The sequence below is a fragment of the Megalobrama amblycephala genome, linkage group LG16 (assembly GCF_018812025.1).
Source record: "Megalobrama amblycephala isolate DHTTF-2021 linkage group LG16, ASM1881202v1, whole genome shotgun sequence".
Classification (NCBI taxonomy): domain Eukaryota; kingdom Metazoa; phylum Chordata; class Actinopteri; order Cypriniformes; family Xenocyprididae; genus Megalobrama; species Megalobrama amblycephala.
Genome location: NC_063059.1, coordinates 22,184,913 through 22,201,491, shown reverse-complemented (window position 1 = coordinate 22,201,491; position 16,579 = coordinate 22,184,913). Strand labels below are relative to the sequence as shown.

Sequence of the window (16,579 nt, the reverse complement as noted above, 5' to 3'; positions counted from 1 at the left end):
ATTTAAATTGAAATAAGTTTTTAGTTGAGGTGCTAAAATGACTAAAACTGAAACAAAAAAATAAAGCTGAATAGAAATATTTTTCTTAAAATAAAATGACTAATATATAAACTGAAATTAAAATATAAAAACAAAAGCTAATTAAAAAAATAATATAATAGGATATAAATTATACTAAAATAACAGTGCTATGAATGTAAATTCAGTAGCAAAAATTCACTGCAAAAAATGCAGTTCTTATTTAGAGTTTTTGTCTTGTTTCTAGTCAAAATATCTTAAAGTTCTTGAATCAAGAAGCATTTTCTTGACAAGTAAAAAATATTTAAATATTTAAATAAATAATCTGCCAATGGGGTAAGCAAAATAATCTTATTTCAAACTAAAAATAAGCTATATAATCTTGTTTTCAGTTTGGATTAAGATTATTTTGCTTACCCCATTGGCAGATTATTTTGCTTGTTTTAAGGAAAAACTCACTTAATTTTGACTTATTTTTCCTAAAAACAAGAAAATAATTTTTAGATATTTGGACTGGAAACAAGACAAAAATTCTAAGTAAGAACAGCATTTTTTGCAGTGTTGCGTTAGTGCCATTGATTAATTTGTCAACTTTGTTTTAGTGAAATAATTCAAAAATCTGATTAAAACATACATTTTTGAACACTTGATGATGTTCAGGGAAGTGTATGTTCATGGGAAAAAATTTGAAAATAGTAAATATTCTAATTTATTAATATTGCTGTCCATGAGTATAAATTATTATGTTGCTGTATATAAATAGAAAATGATTAAATATCATTCTTCTGTTGATTTATTGAAAACAGTGAGAAGAAATACCTTAATTATTTTTAACAAGATTTACTTTTTGCATTAAACCTTTTAAATCTATTTGGGAACACTGGGAGTTTGTTTAATATGACTGTTGCTTAGATTGAAAAATAAAATCTCAAAAAACATTTCCAGAGCAAAGACATCAATATTAATATCTTGAATATTATTGAGAGACTTTTTTTAGCTTTATTGTGTATGTATGTTTTATCTTTTTTAGCTAAAATAAATTGGTGGCAGTGCTCATATTGTATCTGCTTTCTTTTAAGAGTCTCACCGGTGTGGAGCGGGAGAGTTCACCTGTGCAAGAGGCGTGTGTATTCGGGACGCATGGCGCTGTGATGGGGACAACGACTGCCGGGACTGGTCAGACGAGGCCAACTGTACTGGTGAGAGAGACTCATTTACACACAAGTGCAAAAAATATGAAGTGAAATATGTCACATCCACAACATCTCTGTCTTCTTCTTTCTGTCTCATAAAGTGGGTCATCACACATGTGAGAGCAGTAGCTTCCAGTGTCACACGGGTCACTGCATTCCTCAGCGCTGGGTGTGTGATGGAGATGACGACTGCCAGGACGGCTCAGATGAGGACCCTACCCAGTGTGGTCAGTATGGTTTTCTTTTTCTGTGAATTTTTGAACAGTAAATGTTAGGGCTGGGTATTGACACAATTTTTACGATTCGATTTGATTACTATTCACATGCTTTCGATTCGATATTGATTATTTTGGATGTAGTATTTCACTTACAGTACATGGCAAATTTTCTAGAGGAAAAAAAATTCTCAACTAATGCTGTAAACTACTCGGCTGTCATTTATTCAAACATGCATTAAATATTGAAGAACATTAAAAATTTAATGAATATATAACGGTGCAAAGCTATATTTATCAGAATGTTGCTTTCTAGAGTTCACTTTTCTAGCTGACTAATGAGTTTATGGCCACTGAATATGTTTTTCTGAGGTAAATGTGACGTGACATTGTTTACAAGCTGTTTTAGTGACGTCTTTCCGAAGTTGAAGCACTAATTGAGCTATTACACGAGACGTGATACAGATTTCGGTAAGTTGTACTGTATATTTTAACATACCTTCAGATATTTAGTCGTTTATTTCGCGCTGTAACTGGTATTAAAGCGGAGGAGAGGATGTTCACATGCGCTCCGTGCCGTTTCTCTTTAACTGAGGTGCTAAAGCGATCTGTCACGCCACATTAAACAGCGCCAAAATGGTATTTATTTCTCATAATCTCATAATAAGCTGGACGTCATTTGAAATCTGAGACTTTGCTTCATATCAAAAGTAACAAAGCACAAAGATTATTGTGATTTATTGGATAGGAGGCGCACTACATATTCTGCTCATTGATCAACTGAAAACAGACTAGACTAATCGATTCTTGGGATTTAAGAATGGATATCGATTCGTAAAAATGAGAGTCTATTAAAATCGAAAAATCTATATTTTTTTACCCAGCCCTAGTAAATGTTCTGTCAAGCTCCAAAAATAACAAAAATGTCCATACAACAAGGCACTTCCATACAATATTCTGCTAAGTAATAAAAAATGGTTTAAAAAGCCATGGTTTTAATACATTTAAAGGGTTAGTTCACCCAAAAATGAAAATAATGTCATTAATTACTCACCCTAATGTCTTTCTACACCTGTAAGACCTTCGTTCATCTTTGGAACACAAATTAAGATATTTTTGATGAAATCCGATGGCTCAGTGAGGCCTCCATTGCCAGCAAGTTAATTTACACTTTCAAACGCCCAGAAAGCAAGTAAAAACATATTAAAAACAGTTCATGTGAGTACAGTTGTTCTACCTTAATATTATAAAGAGACGAGAATACTTTTTGTGTGCCGAAAAAACAAAATAATGACTTTGATGAATAATGACTGGACGATTTCAAAACACTGCTTTGAATCTCTTGTCTCAGTCAATTTTCATTTTTGGGTGAACTACTCCTTTAACTCTATTTTTAAATTCTTAATTTCTTACACTAATCAGTAGTATCAGTTCCTATAATCATGCAGCTCTCTCTTGTATGATTCGGTGTAATTTGACATCTATCAATTTTGTCCGGCAGGGCGTGAAAAGTGCAATGGCTTCTTGTGCTCTAACGGCACCTGCCTGCCCGCTAGTGCTCACTGCAATGGTGTAGAGGACTGTCAAGGGGGCGCTGATGAGCAAAACTGCGGTATGTGCGTCCTTATTAAGTGCAGAGTTGTAATTTATTTTGTGCTGTAACTAAAACTAGAGAAAGGATGTCAATAATAAAAATAGTCTGTTCCTGCAGGTCCCCTCTGTGCACACTATATGGAGTTTGTGTGCAGAAACCGAGCGCAGTGTCTGTTCCAGTCTCTGGTGTGTGATGGTACCCGGCACTGTGCTGATGGATCTGATGAGGACGCAGCGTACGCTGGTTGCCGTGAGTCCAACAATTTGCCAACAGAAATGTGACCATTATAAACCGTACTCTAGAAGAATTATATAGTCTTAGTTAGATCACATAATGAACATTTGGCTTTTTAACATGTTCATTTAGTGCAATTAATTATGTTGCACTTACAATGTACTTACCAAAAAAAAAAAAAAGTACTGAGTAATATAAAGTAACTACCCGGGTTAAGATTAGGTTTAGGGTAGGTTCAAGACTAGTACGTAGTTATTACCCATTTATTGTAATTACTACAATAAATATATACAGTAGTATGTATTTACACGCGAAATAGGACTGTAAAATGCTACTATTGTCTTAATTCATATTATCATAATTTATTCATAATATCTCAGCAAGAATATGCACTTACTTAAAGGTGCCGTAGAACGTTTTTTTAAAAGATGTAATATAAGTCTAAGGTGTCCATTGAATGTGTCTGTGAAGTTTCAGCTCAAAATACCTCATGATTTTTTTTTATTCATTTTTTTAACTTCCTATTTTGGGGCATCATTAACTATGCACCGATTCAGGCTGCGGCCCCTTTAAATTCTCATGCTCCCCGCTCACGGAGCTCGCGCTTGCCTTAAATAGCATAAACAAAGTTCACACAGCTAATATAACCCTCAAAATGGATCTTTACAAAGTGTTCGTCATGCAGCATGTCTAATCACGTAATTATAGTATTATTTGGATGTTTACATTTGTTTCTGAATGAGTTTGAGGCTATGCTCCATGGCTAAAGCTAACATTACACACTGTTGGAGAGATTTATAAAGAATGTAGTTGTTTATGAATTATACAGACTGCAAGTGTGAAAAAAAATGAAAATAACGACAGTCTTGTCTCTGTGAATACAGTAATAAACGATGGTAACTTTAACCACATTTAACAGTGCATTAGCAACATGCTAACGAAACATTTAGAAAGACAATTTACAAATATCACTAAAAATATCATGTAATCATGGATCATGTCAGTTATTATTGCTCCATCTGCCATTTATCGCTATTGTTCTTGCTTACTTACCTAGTCTGTTGATTCAGCTGTGCACATCCAGACGTCCTTGTGTAATGCTTGAACATGAGCTGGCATATGCAAATATTGGGGGCGTACATATTAATGATCCCGACTGTTACGTAACAGTCGGTGTTATGTTGAGATTCGCCTGTTCTTTGGAGGTCTTTTAAACAAATGAGATTTATATAAGGAGGAGGAACCAATGGAGTTTGAGACTCAATGTATGTCATTTCCATGTACTGAACTCTTGTTATTTAACTATGCCGAGGTAAATTCAATTTTTAATTCTAGGGCACCTTTAACTTGTAATTCAATTAATATGCATATCATGTAATTAATTTGATTCCATTTTTTAAACAAAAGACAGTCCTAAATGTGGACCTTGGCTAAAGCTCTGATTCAGTGTTTTGTAATTAATTGATTTGTTCTCTGCTCTTCCACAGCAACTAACCCTGAGTTTGAGAAAACATGTGATGCCAACAACTTCCAATGTTCCAATGGAATGTGTGTGACCCTCGAGTGGAAGTGTGATGGCATGGACGACTGTGGCGACTACTCGGACGAGGCCAACTGTGGTGAGCAATAACTTCCCCACACTGATCATAAAGCCAAACTATAAGTCAAATTCTACATTGAATTCATATGGGTCACACTGCATATTGACTTTATGCTGTTAGACAGAATTTTGGCTATGGAAGATTACAGACTTCCAGTCAGAGAGTTGTATAAATCAGTAGGTCCAGTCATACCTGGAAGTAGTTTCAAACAGTACTGTTCACCTTGTTTTTGTGCTCAATTTCTAATGAGTTTGCGTGCTTACTCTTTCAGCTTCCCCAACCGAGGAGCCAGGCTGCTCGCGTTACTTTCAGTACGAATGTAAGAATGGCCGCTGTGTGCCCGCCTGGTGGAAGTGTGATGGGGAAAATGACTGCGGTGATTGGTCTGATGAATCTCAGTGTTCAGGTACATAATTCAGACCTGTACATTGTGTTTTTGCCCAGTCAGTGTTAAACTTGTTTGTAAAGTGCCAACAAAAGACACATGCTCAGTGGATTAATTACAACGAGTTATGCTGTATCTGTTCAGGTGGCGAAGGTCCTCATACAACTGCTCCAGGTCCAGCTACCTGTGGTCCTAATCGTTTCCGCTGTGGTTCTGGTCCATGTATTGTGGACACCTGGGTGTGCGACGGCTACGCTGATTGTACTGATGGCAGCGATGAAGTGGGCTGTCCCACAGGTGCTTTTTCTGCTCTTTTCCTAGTCAATAGGGCTGTCAAACATATGGCCTGTCAAAGAGTCAGAATTTTGTTCTATAAAAAATACAAAAAAAAAAATATATATATATATATTTATTTTTATTTTAGAAAAGCATGTTAATTTATTATATTGGTTTTATATATTCATATCTTTTTTTTTTACCTACTACTGATAATTTTTTAGCTTGGATCAATAACATGTTTTAACTTGTGCCAATAAATTAAGCTTAATTGAATTAAACTCTTCTTTTTTTTTAATTATGTGTGACATTTGGCACTCATGTTCATACATGCAAATTCACGCTCTTCAGCTCAAACTGGCTTAATGGGTGATAAGACAGTCCCAGAGTGCCACCTTTCATTTTCCCAGAGCTTATGAATTAATTTAATATTATAAGTGTTGTCACTCAATAATAATGACCCTAGCATTAAAAGATAGAAGGAAGATACTAATACATAAGTGAATTTCTAAGGGGGCTTTCACACTGGGCATGTTTGCTGTGATCCGAGTCCGAGCACAATATTTTCCGGATGCCCCCCGAGGCATTCGTCTGGTTACACGCTCAACTTGATTCTATCAAACCCTGGCGCATTTCATCTTACGTCATCACAAATATGCACAGCAAATGATAGAAGACAGAGCAAGGATATTAAAACTTTATTAACTATAATAACTAGCTTCCGGCAGACAGCCCGTACACATCGATTTTATGAAGTTCTCAATTGTATGTGAATTTCTCAAAATTGTAAATAATCTCAACTGAATAATTATTAGAAAAGCTAGTATATTAAAACTTATTCAGTGCCGTGAGTAAGAAGCCTCTAAGATTTGATGAATGAAAACAAAAAACCCAGTTCACATAGGGGGATTTATATCTGAAAGAAGTTTAACCCTTGCCTCTTTTTATGGCTTATCATTTTGGTTTATGTTGTTTTTTGTCTTTTGCTTAGTCAAAGGCTCTGTGACTCCGGTGGCAACTGTTCCTCCGTCAGGCCGCTGCACTAAAGATCAGTTCCTGTGCCTGAAGCCTCCGACCTGTATCTCTGATTGGAAGCGCTGTGACGGACACCCTCACTGCCAGGATGGATCTGATGAGGCCAACTGTCGTAAGTGTCATAAGATTTGGACACACCTACTCACTCTTTATTATCGCTTTCCTCATTTTAGTTTAGAAATAAAGTCATTAAAACTAAAATAACACAAACACTGTTACACTGCTTAGCCTCACCTGAAAATGCCTTCACATACCTGCAAAATAAGTTAACTGAAGCATTTATTTCTTAACTCTGTGTTATATTTCAGCCACTCGTGGTCCGTTGCTCTGTGTAAACGGTACTCTCTGTGCGGACGGCGAGGCCTGCGTGCTGAACAGCGAGAGGTGTGATGGCTTCATAGACTGTTCTGACCGAAGTGACGAGGACAACTGCACTGGTGAGACACTGAGAGACGTTCATGGTGTATCTGCTATTGAAATCAGACTGCATTGTACCACAGTAAGACTATTAAGACTAGTCTAACTGTTCATGCCGATTTTACATTTCTCAGGTGATTTGCTGGTGTACAAGATTCAAAATCTACAGTGGAGTGCCAACTTCTCTGGTGCTGTGACGCTCACCTGGTCAAGACCCAAAAATATGCCTCCATCATCCTGCTCTTTTGTCATCTACTTCAGGTATTCATTTAAATGTAGCTTTCATCGACACCTGAGGCTTTTAAGCTTTTTCCAGGTGGTGGACCATTTAAACTTTGAATAAAAAAATTACAGACCACTTAATCTTTTTGATTTGTTTTGAAATAGGGATATCCCGATTGAGTTTTTTGTGCCCCTGATCCGATCCGATTCATTTAATATTAAATATCTGCCGATACCGAGTCCTGATCCAATACTTGTATGTTTATAGTGTTAAAATCAATCAACAAATGTAGGTATCAAATATAATCACAGAAGCTCGAACAGACCCAGAGTCCACAAGGAACAATAACAAAGCTTGTATTTATTTTCTAGGCAGGTGGGTGTCCAGCAGTGGACGTCCATGGACACAAACAGCAATAAGGGCAGCGCCATTTTGACCGTGTTGATGCCGGACACCACCTACCAGGTGAAGGTTCAGACTCAGTGTCTCAGCAAACAGCACAGGACCAATGAAATTCTCACACTACGCACACCAGAAGGATGTAAGTCTAAATTAGCAGCACGGTCACTAAAATTACTTACAGAGCAACTCAGATTTACATGGAAGGGATATGTTTGTCTCCTGTTGCTTCATTGTGTCAAACGACTGTGTTTGTATGGCAGTGCCAGACCCACCGCAGCATCTGCAGCTGAGCTGTGACAACGCTGAGGACGGGACGGTACTGTGTTCCTGGAACCCTCCTGATAAAGCACATGGACTCATCAGAGAGTATATTGTGAGGAAGAAGCCTTCAGTTCTTTATAGCATTTATCAACACCTACTCGCATCTAACTGGCTGTGTGTGTTGTGCAGGTGGAGTACAGGGAAAAGGACAGTGCAGAGTGGTTTTCCCAGCGCAGCACCAGCACTAAAGCAGAAGTGAAGAACCTGCAGCCTAGCTTGCTCTACGGATTCAGGGTGAGGCACTGAAGTTGTTTTATGTGAACTTCTAGTGATCATCTAGATCAGTTCATCTAACCTGTCTTCATCTCTTGTTTCTCAGGTGGCTGCCGTCACAAGCAGAGGTGTTGGAAACTGGACAGAAATTAAATCCATAACTCCTCAAAAAGGTAATGAAACTATGTAAAAGCAACTGACATCTTCACAGAAGAGTGCTGACTCCCCCTGCTGGACATTTCCACTCAAGTGTTTTATCTTATCCACCTTTTTCCTGAGCAAACGATGAGCGCATGATGGATTCAAACTTTTGTTTTTGCATGCTGTCCTATTCCGGTCTCCATAGGAACCCATTGTTACAACGGGGTAAAAAAAAAAAAAAGCAACTGAATTAATTAAACTGGAAATTTTTGAACATTACTAAAAAAAATTAAAATGAGCACAGGGTTAAGCTGTGCTGTTGTTGACTGCTACAACAACAGCAATAAACTGAAGAAGTTCCTGGAAAGTATGTGTTTTGAGCACCAGAAAATCTGAAAAGAATGTCCATATATGGTGCCATATGCCTTGCATTTTATGCCAAAGACTGACAAGAGAAAACGAGCATGGCTCTTAAGGTAAGATACTCCCCATAAAAGTTATATGTGCCCTTCCCCCAAACAGTCGGGAGCTGTAAGTAGGATACAAGCGCCCATCTGTTTTAAATATAGCTAACTTCGGGCAGCTTCATGTCATCTACGCACTCATTAAACTTTGACGGGCGAGGCACTGACAAAAGATGGTTATTGCGCACTTTGGAGCCATGTGCTTTTTAAAAACGTTTTCACATTATCAGCTTGGAAAATACTCTATTTTGACTAGAAACACAGGAGACGGGAAATGTCATGGATAATTCTGTTTATTTATTTATAGTTGGGCGAGACTTCCGCATTCAGGAAAAAGGTGGATAGGATGGTTGAAACCGATTGAGTGTCATGTAAACTCTCATTTCAGCATAAATATAAACAGGTCAATATGTATCTGTAATTTAATATCACTGGAAAAGTCATGTGGTATCAGGAATAATAATGAGACAAGGCTTCCATATAGGATAATACAGTCTCATAAATAATTATGAGGCATTCAAAATAACACATACTAGCAATCAATTAAAAAATAAAGGATTTTAACATGATATGGAACATGTATATACACTACCCTTCAAAAGTTTGGGTTCAAAAGTCTCTTGTGCTCACCAAGCTGAATTTTCAACATCATTACTCCAGGCTTCAGTGTCACATGATCCTTCAGAAATCATTCTAATATGCTGATTTGCTGCTCAAGAAACGTTTCTTATTAGTATCAATGTTTATCAGATGCTGAATCATTTTTAGGATGATTGAATAGAATGAATAGAAAGAAAAACTGACCCAAACCTTTAAACAGTAGCGTATCTGTTAATAAAGATTGGCGGTATGATCAAAGTCTTATCAATCCTATAAAATCTTTTCACATTATATCAGTATATCTCAATGATCTTGTCAGAGTAGACGGGTAACTATATATAACGATAAAGATATTTTGCTGGAAATATAACCCTACCATTTTTTTTTATACTGCATAAACATCTAGTTATGTCTATTTGAATGTTTTGACAAAAAATTCTGAAATGTTTCATGACTCTTTAATAATGTGTTTTTCAGCTCTCTCTCCTCCTAATGTTGTGATCACCAGCATCACAGAAGACTCAATGACGTTGTCCATCACTAATGATTATAAGGTCCAGGTTGGTCGGATTGTTTTTTCTTGATGCTGGGTTTGTGTTACATTCTCATTTGAATGTAAATATAATATTGAGCTCTCTCTCTGTTAGGTGAAGCACTATGTTGTCGTTATTTCTTGGGTATTTGATGAACATGTGAAGGAGAGCTGGAATTACACTGTCTCAGGAACATTGAGAGGTAAAACATTTCACAGTCATCAAACATCCCACCAGCATTTCTGCAAGACGATACAATGCGTGTGCTGTTTTCTGTATAGCCACTAACCTGACAGCAGGGACAGCGTATGAGGTGGCGGTGTGGGCTCACACGGAGGATGGAGACAGTCCTACTGCTTTGTCCCGCCAGCAGACCAAAGGCACAAGACCTGCCAAGCCGTCACTAAAGGCCAAATCGCTCAACCAGACCGCTGTAGCCTGCAACTGGACCAGCCCTCAAGCTGAGGTGAGACTAACTATAAATGCTTAATAAACATGTGCGGTCACATTTATAGGGGAAATTTCAAGGGCGAAATCCAGTCATTTCAATGGGAATTTGTGCTTTCGGGAGTTTCGTGTGAGGGTGAAAAAGTTCACTATGTAGATTTTGCTCATGTTCAAGGCTCAGACTCACGTTTATGTATTTTAATGTATGAAAATAAAAGAGAACTATAAATACTATAAGATATGATATCAAGTAAAGCACTCATTTTTCCCACTTTATATTAAAGGGATAGATCACCTAAAATAATCCCATGATTTACTCACCCTCAAGCCATCCTAGGTGTATATGATTATCTTCCTTCGGATGAACACAATCAAATATATATTTAAAAATATCCTGGCTCTTCCAAGCTTTATAATGGTAGCGAATGGGGGGTGAGATTTTGAAGCCCAAAAAAATGCATCCATCCATTATAAAAATAATCCAGGTGGGTTCAGGGGGTTAATAAAGGCCTTCTGAAGCGAAGCGATGGGTTTTTTAAAGAAAAATATCCATACTTAAAACTTTATAAACTAAAATAACTAGCATCCGGCAAACAACGCTTACTGCATGAAAACACATACTGTGATAGTCGACTTGCACCACAAGAGTAACTCCTGACGCAGTGTATGACGTCAGATGTAGGAGTATCATAAACTTAGACACCTCTTGTGGTTCAAACAAATAGGGCTGGGCAACAAACTCAAGCTTCTCTTCTCTTATATCGAATTCCTCTGACACTTGTCTTTAAAATTTCTAATTTTCGACTTCTAATTTGTGACCGGTGTTTGTTTTGCTCCATCATCTGCGCTTCCGTGATTTTTCATGCGTCCAGTCATGGGTCACTCTTCTGCCTCAAATTGATGCATACGGCTGCCGAAAGCTAGTTATTATAGTTAATAAAGTTTTAAATATGGATATTTTTTCTTAAAAAAAATAGCATTGCTTCGCTTCAGAAGGCCTTTATTAACCCCCTGGAGCCGTATGGATTATTTTTTATGATGGACGGATGCATTTTTTTGGGCTTCAAAATCTCACCTCCCATTCACTGCCATTATAAAGCTTGGAAGTGCCAGGATATTTTTAAACATATCTGTGTTCATCTGAAAGAAGATACACCTATATATACACCTAGGATGGCTTGAGGGTGAGTAAATCATGGGATAATTTTCATCTTTGGGTGAACTATCTCTTTAACTAGTGTGTGCTGAGATTTAAATGTACTTATTAAATGTACTTATTGTGTAGATACATTTTTACATTTTACTTATATTTAAAAAAAAAAAAATACCTGAATGTAATTACATCTGTAATTAATTACTGTAATTGTGTCTGTAATTACACTGTTGTTGATCTTTCCCTTACCTGTTAACCCACCCTTAATCCTAACCATACCACCAAACCTGTCCTTAAAGGAACATTCCACTTTTTTTGAAAATAGGCTCAACTCCCCTAGAGTTAAACAGTTGAGTTTTACCGTTTTCGAATCCATTCAGCCGATCTCCGGGTCTGGCGGTACCACTTTTAGCATAGCTTAGCATAGTTCATTGAATCTGATTAGACCGTTAGCATCTCGCTTAAAAAAAATGACCAAAGAGTTTCGATATTTTTTCATATTTAAAACTTGACTCTTCTGTAGTTACATTGTGTACTAAGACCGACGGAAAATGAAAAATTGCAATTTTCTAGGCCGATATGGCTAAGAACTATACTCTCATTCCGGCGTAATAATCAAGGAACTTTGCTGCAGTACCATGATATTACGCAGCGCCTTTGACCCCCTGCTTGCACAGGGAGTGTGTCTTGCAACCATGGAGACATTTGTGAGAGACGCTGTGTAATATCATCTACAGAAAGTCAAGTTTTAAATAGGAAAAATATTAAAACTCTTTTGTCATTTTTGAGCGAGATGCTAACGGTCTAATCAGATTCAACGAACTATGCTAAGCTATGCTAAAAGTGGTACCGCCAGACCCGGAGATCGGCTGAATGGATTTGAAAACGGTGAAACTCAACTGTTTAACTCTAGGGGAGTTGGAAAATGAGCCTATTTTCCCAAAAAAGTGGAGTGTTTCTTTAACCTTAGCTGCTTGGTTTGAAAGTGACTTCTGTGTGAGCTTATTCTTCATACATTTCTACACTATTGGCAATAGATAATGGACCTTTTTTGCTGATGTGACCACGCAGCTAAGCTGAAAAGTGGCTAGTGAGAAACCATCTTTATGTGTTTGTTTTCGCAGATGTATGGAGTGTTCTACGCCACCTCCTTCCTGGATCTGTACCGCAGACCTCACAGGTTGAATACCACCTCCACCAGTCTGACTGTGTTCGTTGACAGCGATGAGCAGTACCTCTTCCTGGTTAGTATCCACCCTCTTGCTTCTTACTTTGGAGATCCACTTTGGGACCATAATGTCCAGATGAAGTGACCATGTGTGTGTTGTTCAGGTGAGGGCGGTCTCTCCATACCTTGGTCCTCCATCAGACTATGCTGTAGTGAAGATGATCCCCAATGAGCGACTTCCACCTCGAAACCTGCACAAAGTGCGAGTGGATAAGACACAGGCCACTCTGAAGTGGCAACCGCCATACGATTCTCCCAGCAGTCCTTTGGTATGACCACAAAGTCAATATAAAACATTTTCATAATTTAGTTTAATTTATGTCAGATGGGGTGTTTCAAACATCTTTGTGTATATATATATATCAGACATATGCAGTACACGTGAGAGATACGGTTCGTAAAACAGAGTGGGACTATAAGGTGAACACTCAAAACAACACGGTGGAGTACACGCTGAAGGGCCTGGAGCCTGGAGGACGCTATAGCATCACCATCAGGCTGCTCAACATGAGCAAAGAGGCCAGCTACACACTCAACACAGGTATAGTCATCTATTTTCTTGCCTTAAAACAATGTATTATAAAAAATGTCATGGGCGCCTGCAGGATTTTAAGTGACGGCACTCACAGGTTTTTTGGCAAATGCAAATGCATTTGTCCAATTCACCGAAAAGAAGGAACTGAATCGAAAAATTATTAATTCAGTTTAATACAGGACACGCATAACTGCTGAAATATTCTCACGGAAACCATTTCACAGGTCAGTCAGAGTACTCGTATATATACTCTGCATATAGCTGCAGGTGCCACTGAAAAAGTGTAACACTAAGTACAGGACAGTCCAAAAGTTTGGAACCACTAAGATTTGTAATGTTTTTAAAAGAAATTTCGTCTGCTCACCAAGGCTACATTTATTTAATTAAAAATACAGTAAAAAATATCATTACAATTTAAAATAACTGTGTACTATTTAAATATATTTGACAAAGTAATTTATTCCTGTGATGCAAAGCTGAATTTTCAGCATCGTTACTCCAGTCTTCAGTGTCACATGATCCTTCAGAAATCATTCTAATATGCTGATTTGCTGCTCAATAAACATTTATGATTATTTTCAATGTTGAAAACAGTTGTGTACTTTTTTTTTCAGGATTCCTTGATGAATAGAAAGTTCAAAAGAACAGCATTTATCTGAAATACAAAGCTTCTGTAGCATTATACACTACCGTTCAAAAGTTTGGGGTCAGTAAGAATTTTTATTGTTATTTTTTTGAAAAGAAATTAAAGAAATGAATACTTTTATTCAGCAAGGATGCATTAAATCAATCAAAAGTGGCAGTAAAGACATTTATAATGTTACATCAGATAAACACTGTTCTTTTGAACTTTCTATTCATCAAATAATCCTGAAAAAAAATATTGTACACAAATATTTTGTACAATTGTACACATTAAATGTTTCTTGAGCAGCAGATCAGCATATTAGAATGATTTCTGAAGGATCATGTGACACTGAAGACTGGAGTAATGATGCTGAAAATTCAGCTTTGCCATCACAGGAATAAATTACTTTGTGAAATATATTCAAATAGAAAACAGTTATTTTAAATTGTAATAATATTTCACAATATTACTGTTTTTTACTGTATTTTTAATTAAATAAATGTAGCCTTGGTGAGCAGACGAAACTTCTTTTAAAAACATTAAAAATCTTAGTGGTTCCAAACTTTTGGACTGTACTGTATATTTAATATGTTAATATTAATTGTATAGTGTTTACACTTTATTATGTTAATTATGGTATGAGAGGCCATTATATATTATGGCACACAGTGAAGTGCTATAACCTCTTCAACCCACGATATAGCAGAGCCTCGAGTGCTTTATTGCTTTTATAACACAGTTTCTACATTTTAAAAAATATTAAGGGCACAAATGCTCATTAAAACTATTTGTTAACCAAATCCTCTTATCCTCTTCCTATCATTACACCACCGGCCAGAAGTCAAAATCAAAATACAGTAACAACGGTAATATTGTGAAATATTATTAGAATAGAACTGTTTTCTGTTTTAATATATTTTCAAATGTAATTTATTCCTATGATAGCAAAGCTGAATTTTCAGCATCATTATTCCAGTTTTCAGTGTCACATGATCCTTCAGAAATCATTCTAATATGCTGATTTGGTGCTCAAGAATAATTTCTTATGATTATCAGTGTTGAAAACAGTTGTGCTGCTTAATATTTTTATTCTTTTATGATAAGAAAGTTGAATAGAACAGCATTTATTTGAAATATATACATTATAAATGTATTAACACTTTTGACCATTTTAATGCATCTTTGCTGAATAAAAGTATCAATTAAAAAAAAAAAAAAAAAAAAAAAAATACTGACCCCAAATTTTTTAACGGCAGTGTATTTCTGCTAAAGTAAAAAAATTTGTTATTTCATGCTGTTTTTGCTCTAAACATATATTTGTCCACACAGTTCCTCTGCCTGCACCTGAGGCCCTCAAAATCATAGAAGAACAGGATCATGTGTTTCTCTTCTGGAAGAGCCTGGCTGTGAAGGATCGGACCTTCAATGAAAGCAGGGTTAGAAACCACCTTTACATACCTTTAAAGTCAACATGAAATCCACATTGACTCTATTTACTCAATTAACATTTCTGTTTTTATTGTGTATGATTTATTGGTGCACATTATCCACCCCCCAAAAAAATGTTTGAAACAACTTTCCTTTTGGCCTTTTCCATTTCCTTTTGTTTTACATGTGAAACGGGTTCATTAATGATCGCTTGACTCTTCAGGGCTATGAGGTGTATGTGCATGACAGTGTCACCAACTCCACTATGTGTCTGGGTAACACAACGGAGACGTTCTTCAGGATCAACAGCCTGTTGGTGGGCCATAACTACACGTTCTCAGTGCGGGCGCGCTGCCTGCTCAACAACCAGCTGTGTGGAGAGGCGGCTGTGCTGTTATATGACGAACTGGGCAAAGCAGCAGGCATGAGCTTTTACACTAAACATTTTTGCGTCTATCTCTGTGGCTATTTGTTTGGCCAGACATTGATGCTGACACACATTTGTCATCTTTCAGGGCCAAATGATGCCGAATCTCAGTCGGGTAAATCCGAGGACATGGCGGCGGTGGTTGTTCCAGTGTTGTTCCTGCTGTTGGTGGGTGTGTGTGGAGGGCTGGTGGTACTTTATCTCAGACACCGTCGGCTACAGCACAGCTTCACCGCCTTCGCTAACAGCCACTACAACTCTCGTCTGGGCTCTGCCATTTTCTCCTCAGGAGATGAGCTGGGTAAGACCAGCCTGACTCATACCTTTCATGAAATCTCTATTTTGCTTCAGTGTACTTCAGAGAAGTGTAATTTACTGTAGTTAACTTCACATCAGTTTAGTTCAGTTGGCTTCAGTTCATTTCATTTTATTTCAGTTCTCAGTTTAGCTCTGGTTTCAGTTCACTTCATTTTATTTCAGCTCACTACACTCCATTTAAATTCAGTTCACTTCAGTTTGTTTTTAGATCAGTTCAATTCATTGTATTTCAGTTCAGTTTAGCTCAGTTTACTTTAGTTCACTTGTTTAAATCAAATTACTTTTAGTTCTGTTCATTGTAATTCAGTTTAGTTCAGTTCCCTTCATTTTAGTTCAGTTCACTTCAGTTTACTTCAGTTGTGTGTTCAGTTTTTCCAAATCAGTTCAGTTAAATTCTGTCACTTCGATTCAGTTTACTTCATTTAAGTTTATTTAGAGTGTGTTCACACTTGGCATGTTTTTTTCAATTAAAACAAACCCTGGTGCAATTGCTCTGTTAGTGCGGTTTATTTGAATAAGTGTGAATGCTGCCATCTAAACCCTAGTGCGC

General features: G+C 37.0%; 1 protein-coding gene across 1 annotated transcript in view; it reads left to right on the top strand.

The window, feature by feature from the left end:
• The window catches only part of sorl1 (sortilin-related receptor, L(DLR class) A repeats containing), a 63,124-nt gene that overhangs the window by 43,771 nt on the left and 2,774 nt on the right, over nt 1-16,579 (top strand). Inside the window, exons 25-47 of the mRNA XM_048159919.1 lie at nt 1,098-1,217; nt 1,313-1,438; nt 2,928-3,038; nt 3,138-3,269; nt 4,742-4,873; nt 5,127-5,261; nt 5,385-5,537; nt 6,508-6,663; nt 6,860-6,988; nt 7,103-7,229; nt 7,563-7,732; nt 7,854-7,966; nt 8,044-8,148; nt 8,234-8,300; nt 9,810-9,892; nt 9,980-10,067; nt 10,147-10,331; nt 12,590-12,709; nt 12,798-12,962; nt 13,060-13,234; nt 15,186-15,292; nt 15,508-15,706; nt 15,800-16,012. Of these exons, the coding sequence (XP_048015876.1) occupies nt 1,098-1,217; nt 1,313-1,438; nt 2,928-3,038; nt 3,138-3,269; nt 4,742-4,873; nt 5,127-5,261; nt 5,385-5,537; nt 6,508-6,663; nt 6,860-6,988; nt 7,103-7,229; nt 7,563-7,732; nt 7,854-7,966; nt 8,044-8,148; nt 8,234-8,300; nt 9,810-9,892; nt 9,980-10,067; nt 10,147-10,331; nt 12,590-12,709; nt 12,798-12,962; nt 13,060-13,234; nt 15,186-15,292; nt 15,508-15,706; nt 15,800-16,012 (3,111 nt within the window). The remainder of the gene's footprint in view (nt 1-1,097; nt 1,218-1,312; nt 1,439-2,927; nt 3,039-3,137; nt 3,270-4,741; nt 4,874-5,126; nt 5,262-5,384; nt 5,538-6,507; nt 6,664-6,859; nt 6,989-7,102; nt 7,230-7,562; nt 7,733-7,853; nt 7,967-8,043; nt 8,149-8,233; nt 8,301-9,809; nt 9,893-9,979; nt 10,068-10,146; nt 10,332-12,589; nt 12,710-12,797; nt 12,963-13,059; nt 13,235-15,185; nt 15,293-15,507; nt 15,707-15,799; nt 16,013-16,579) is intronic.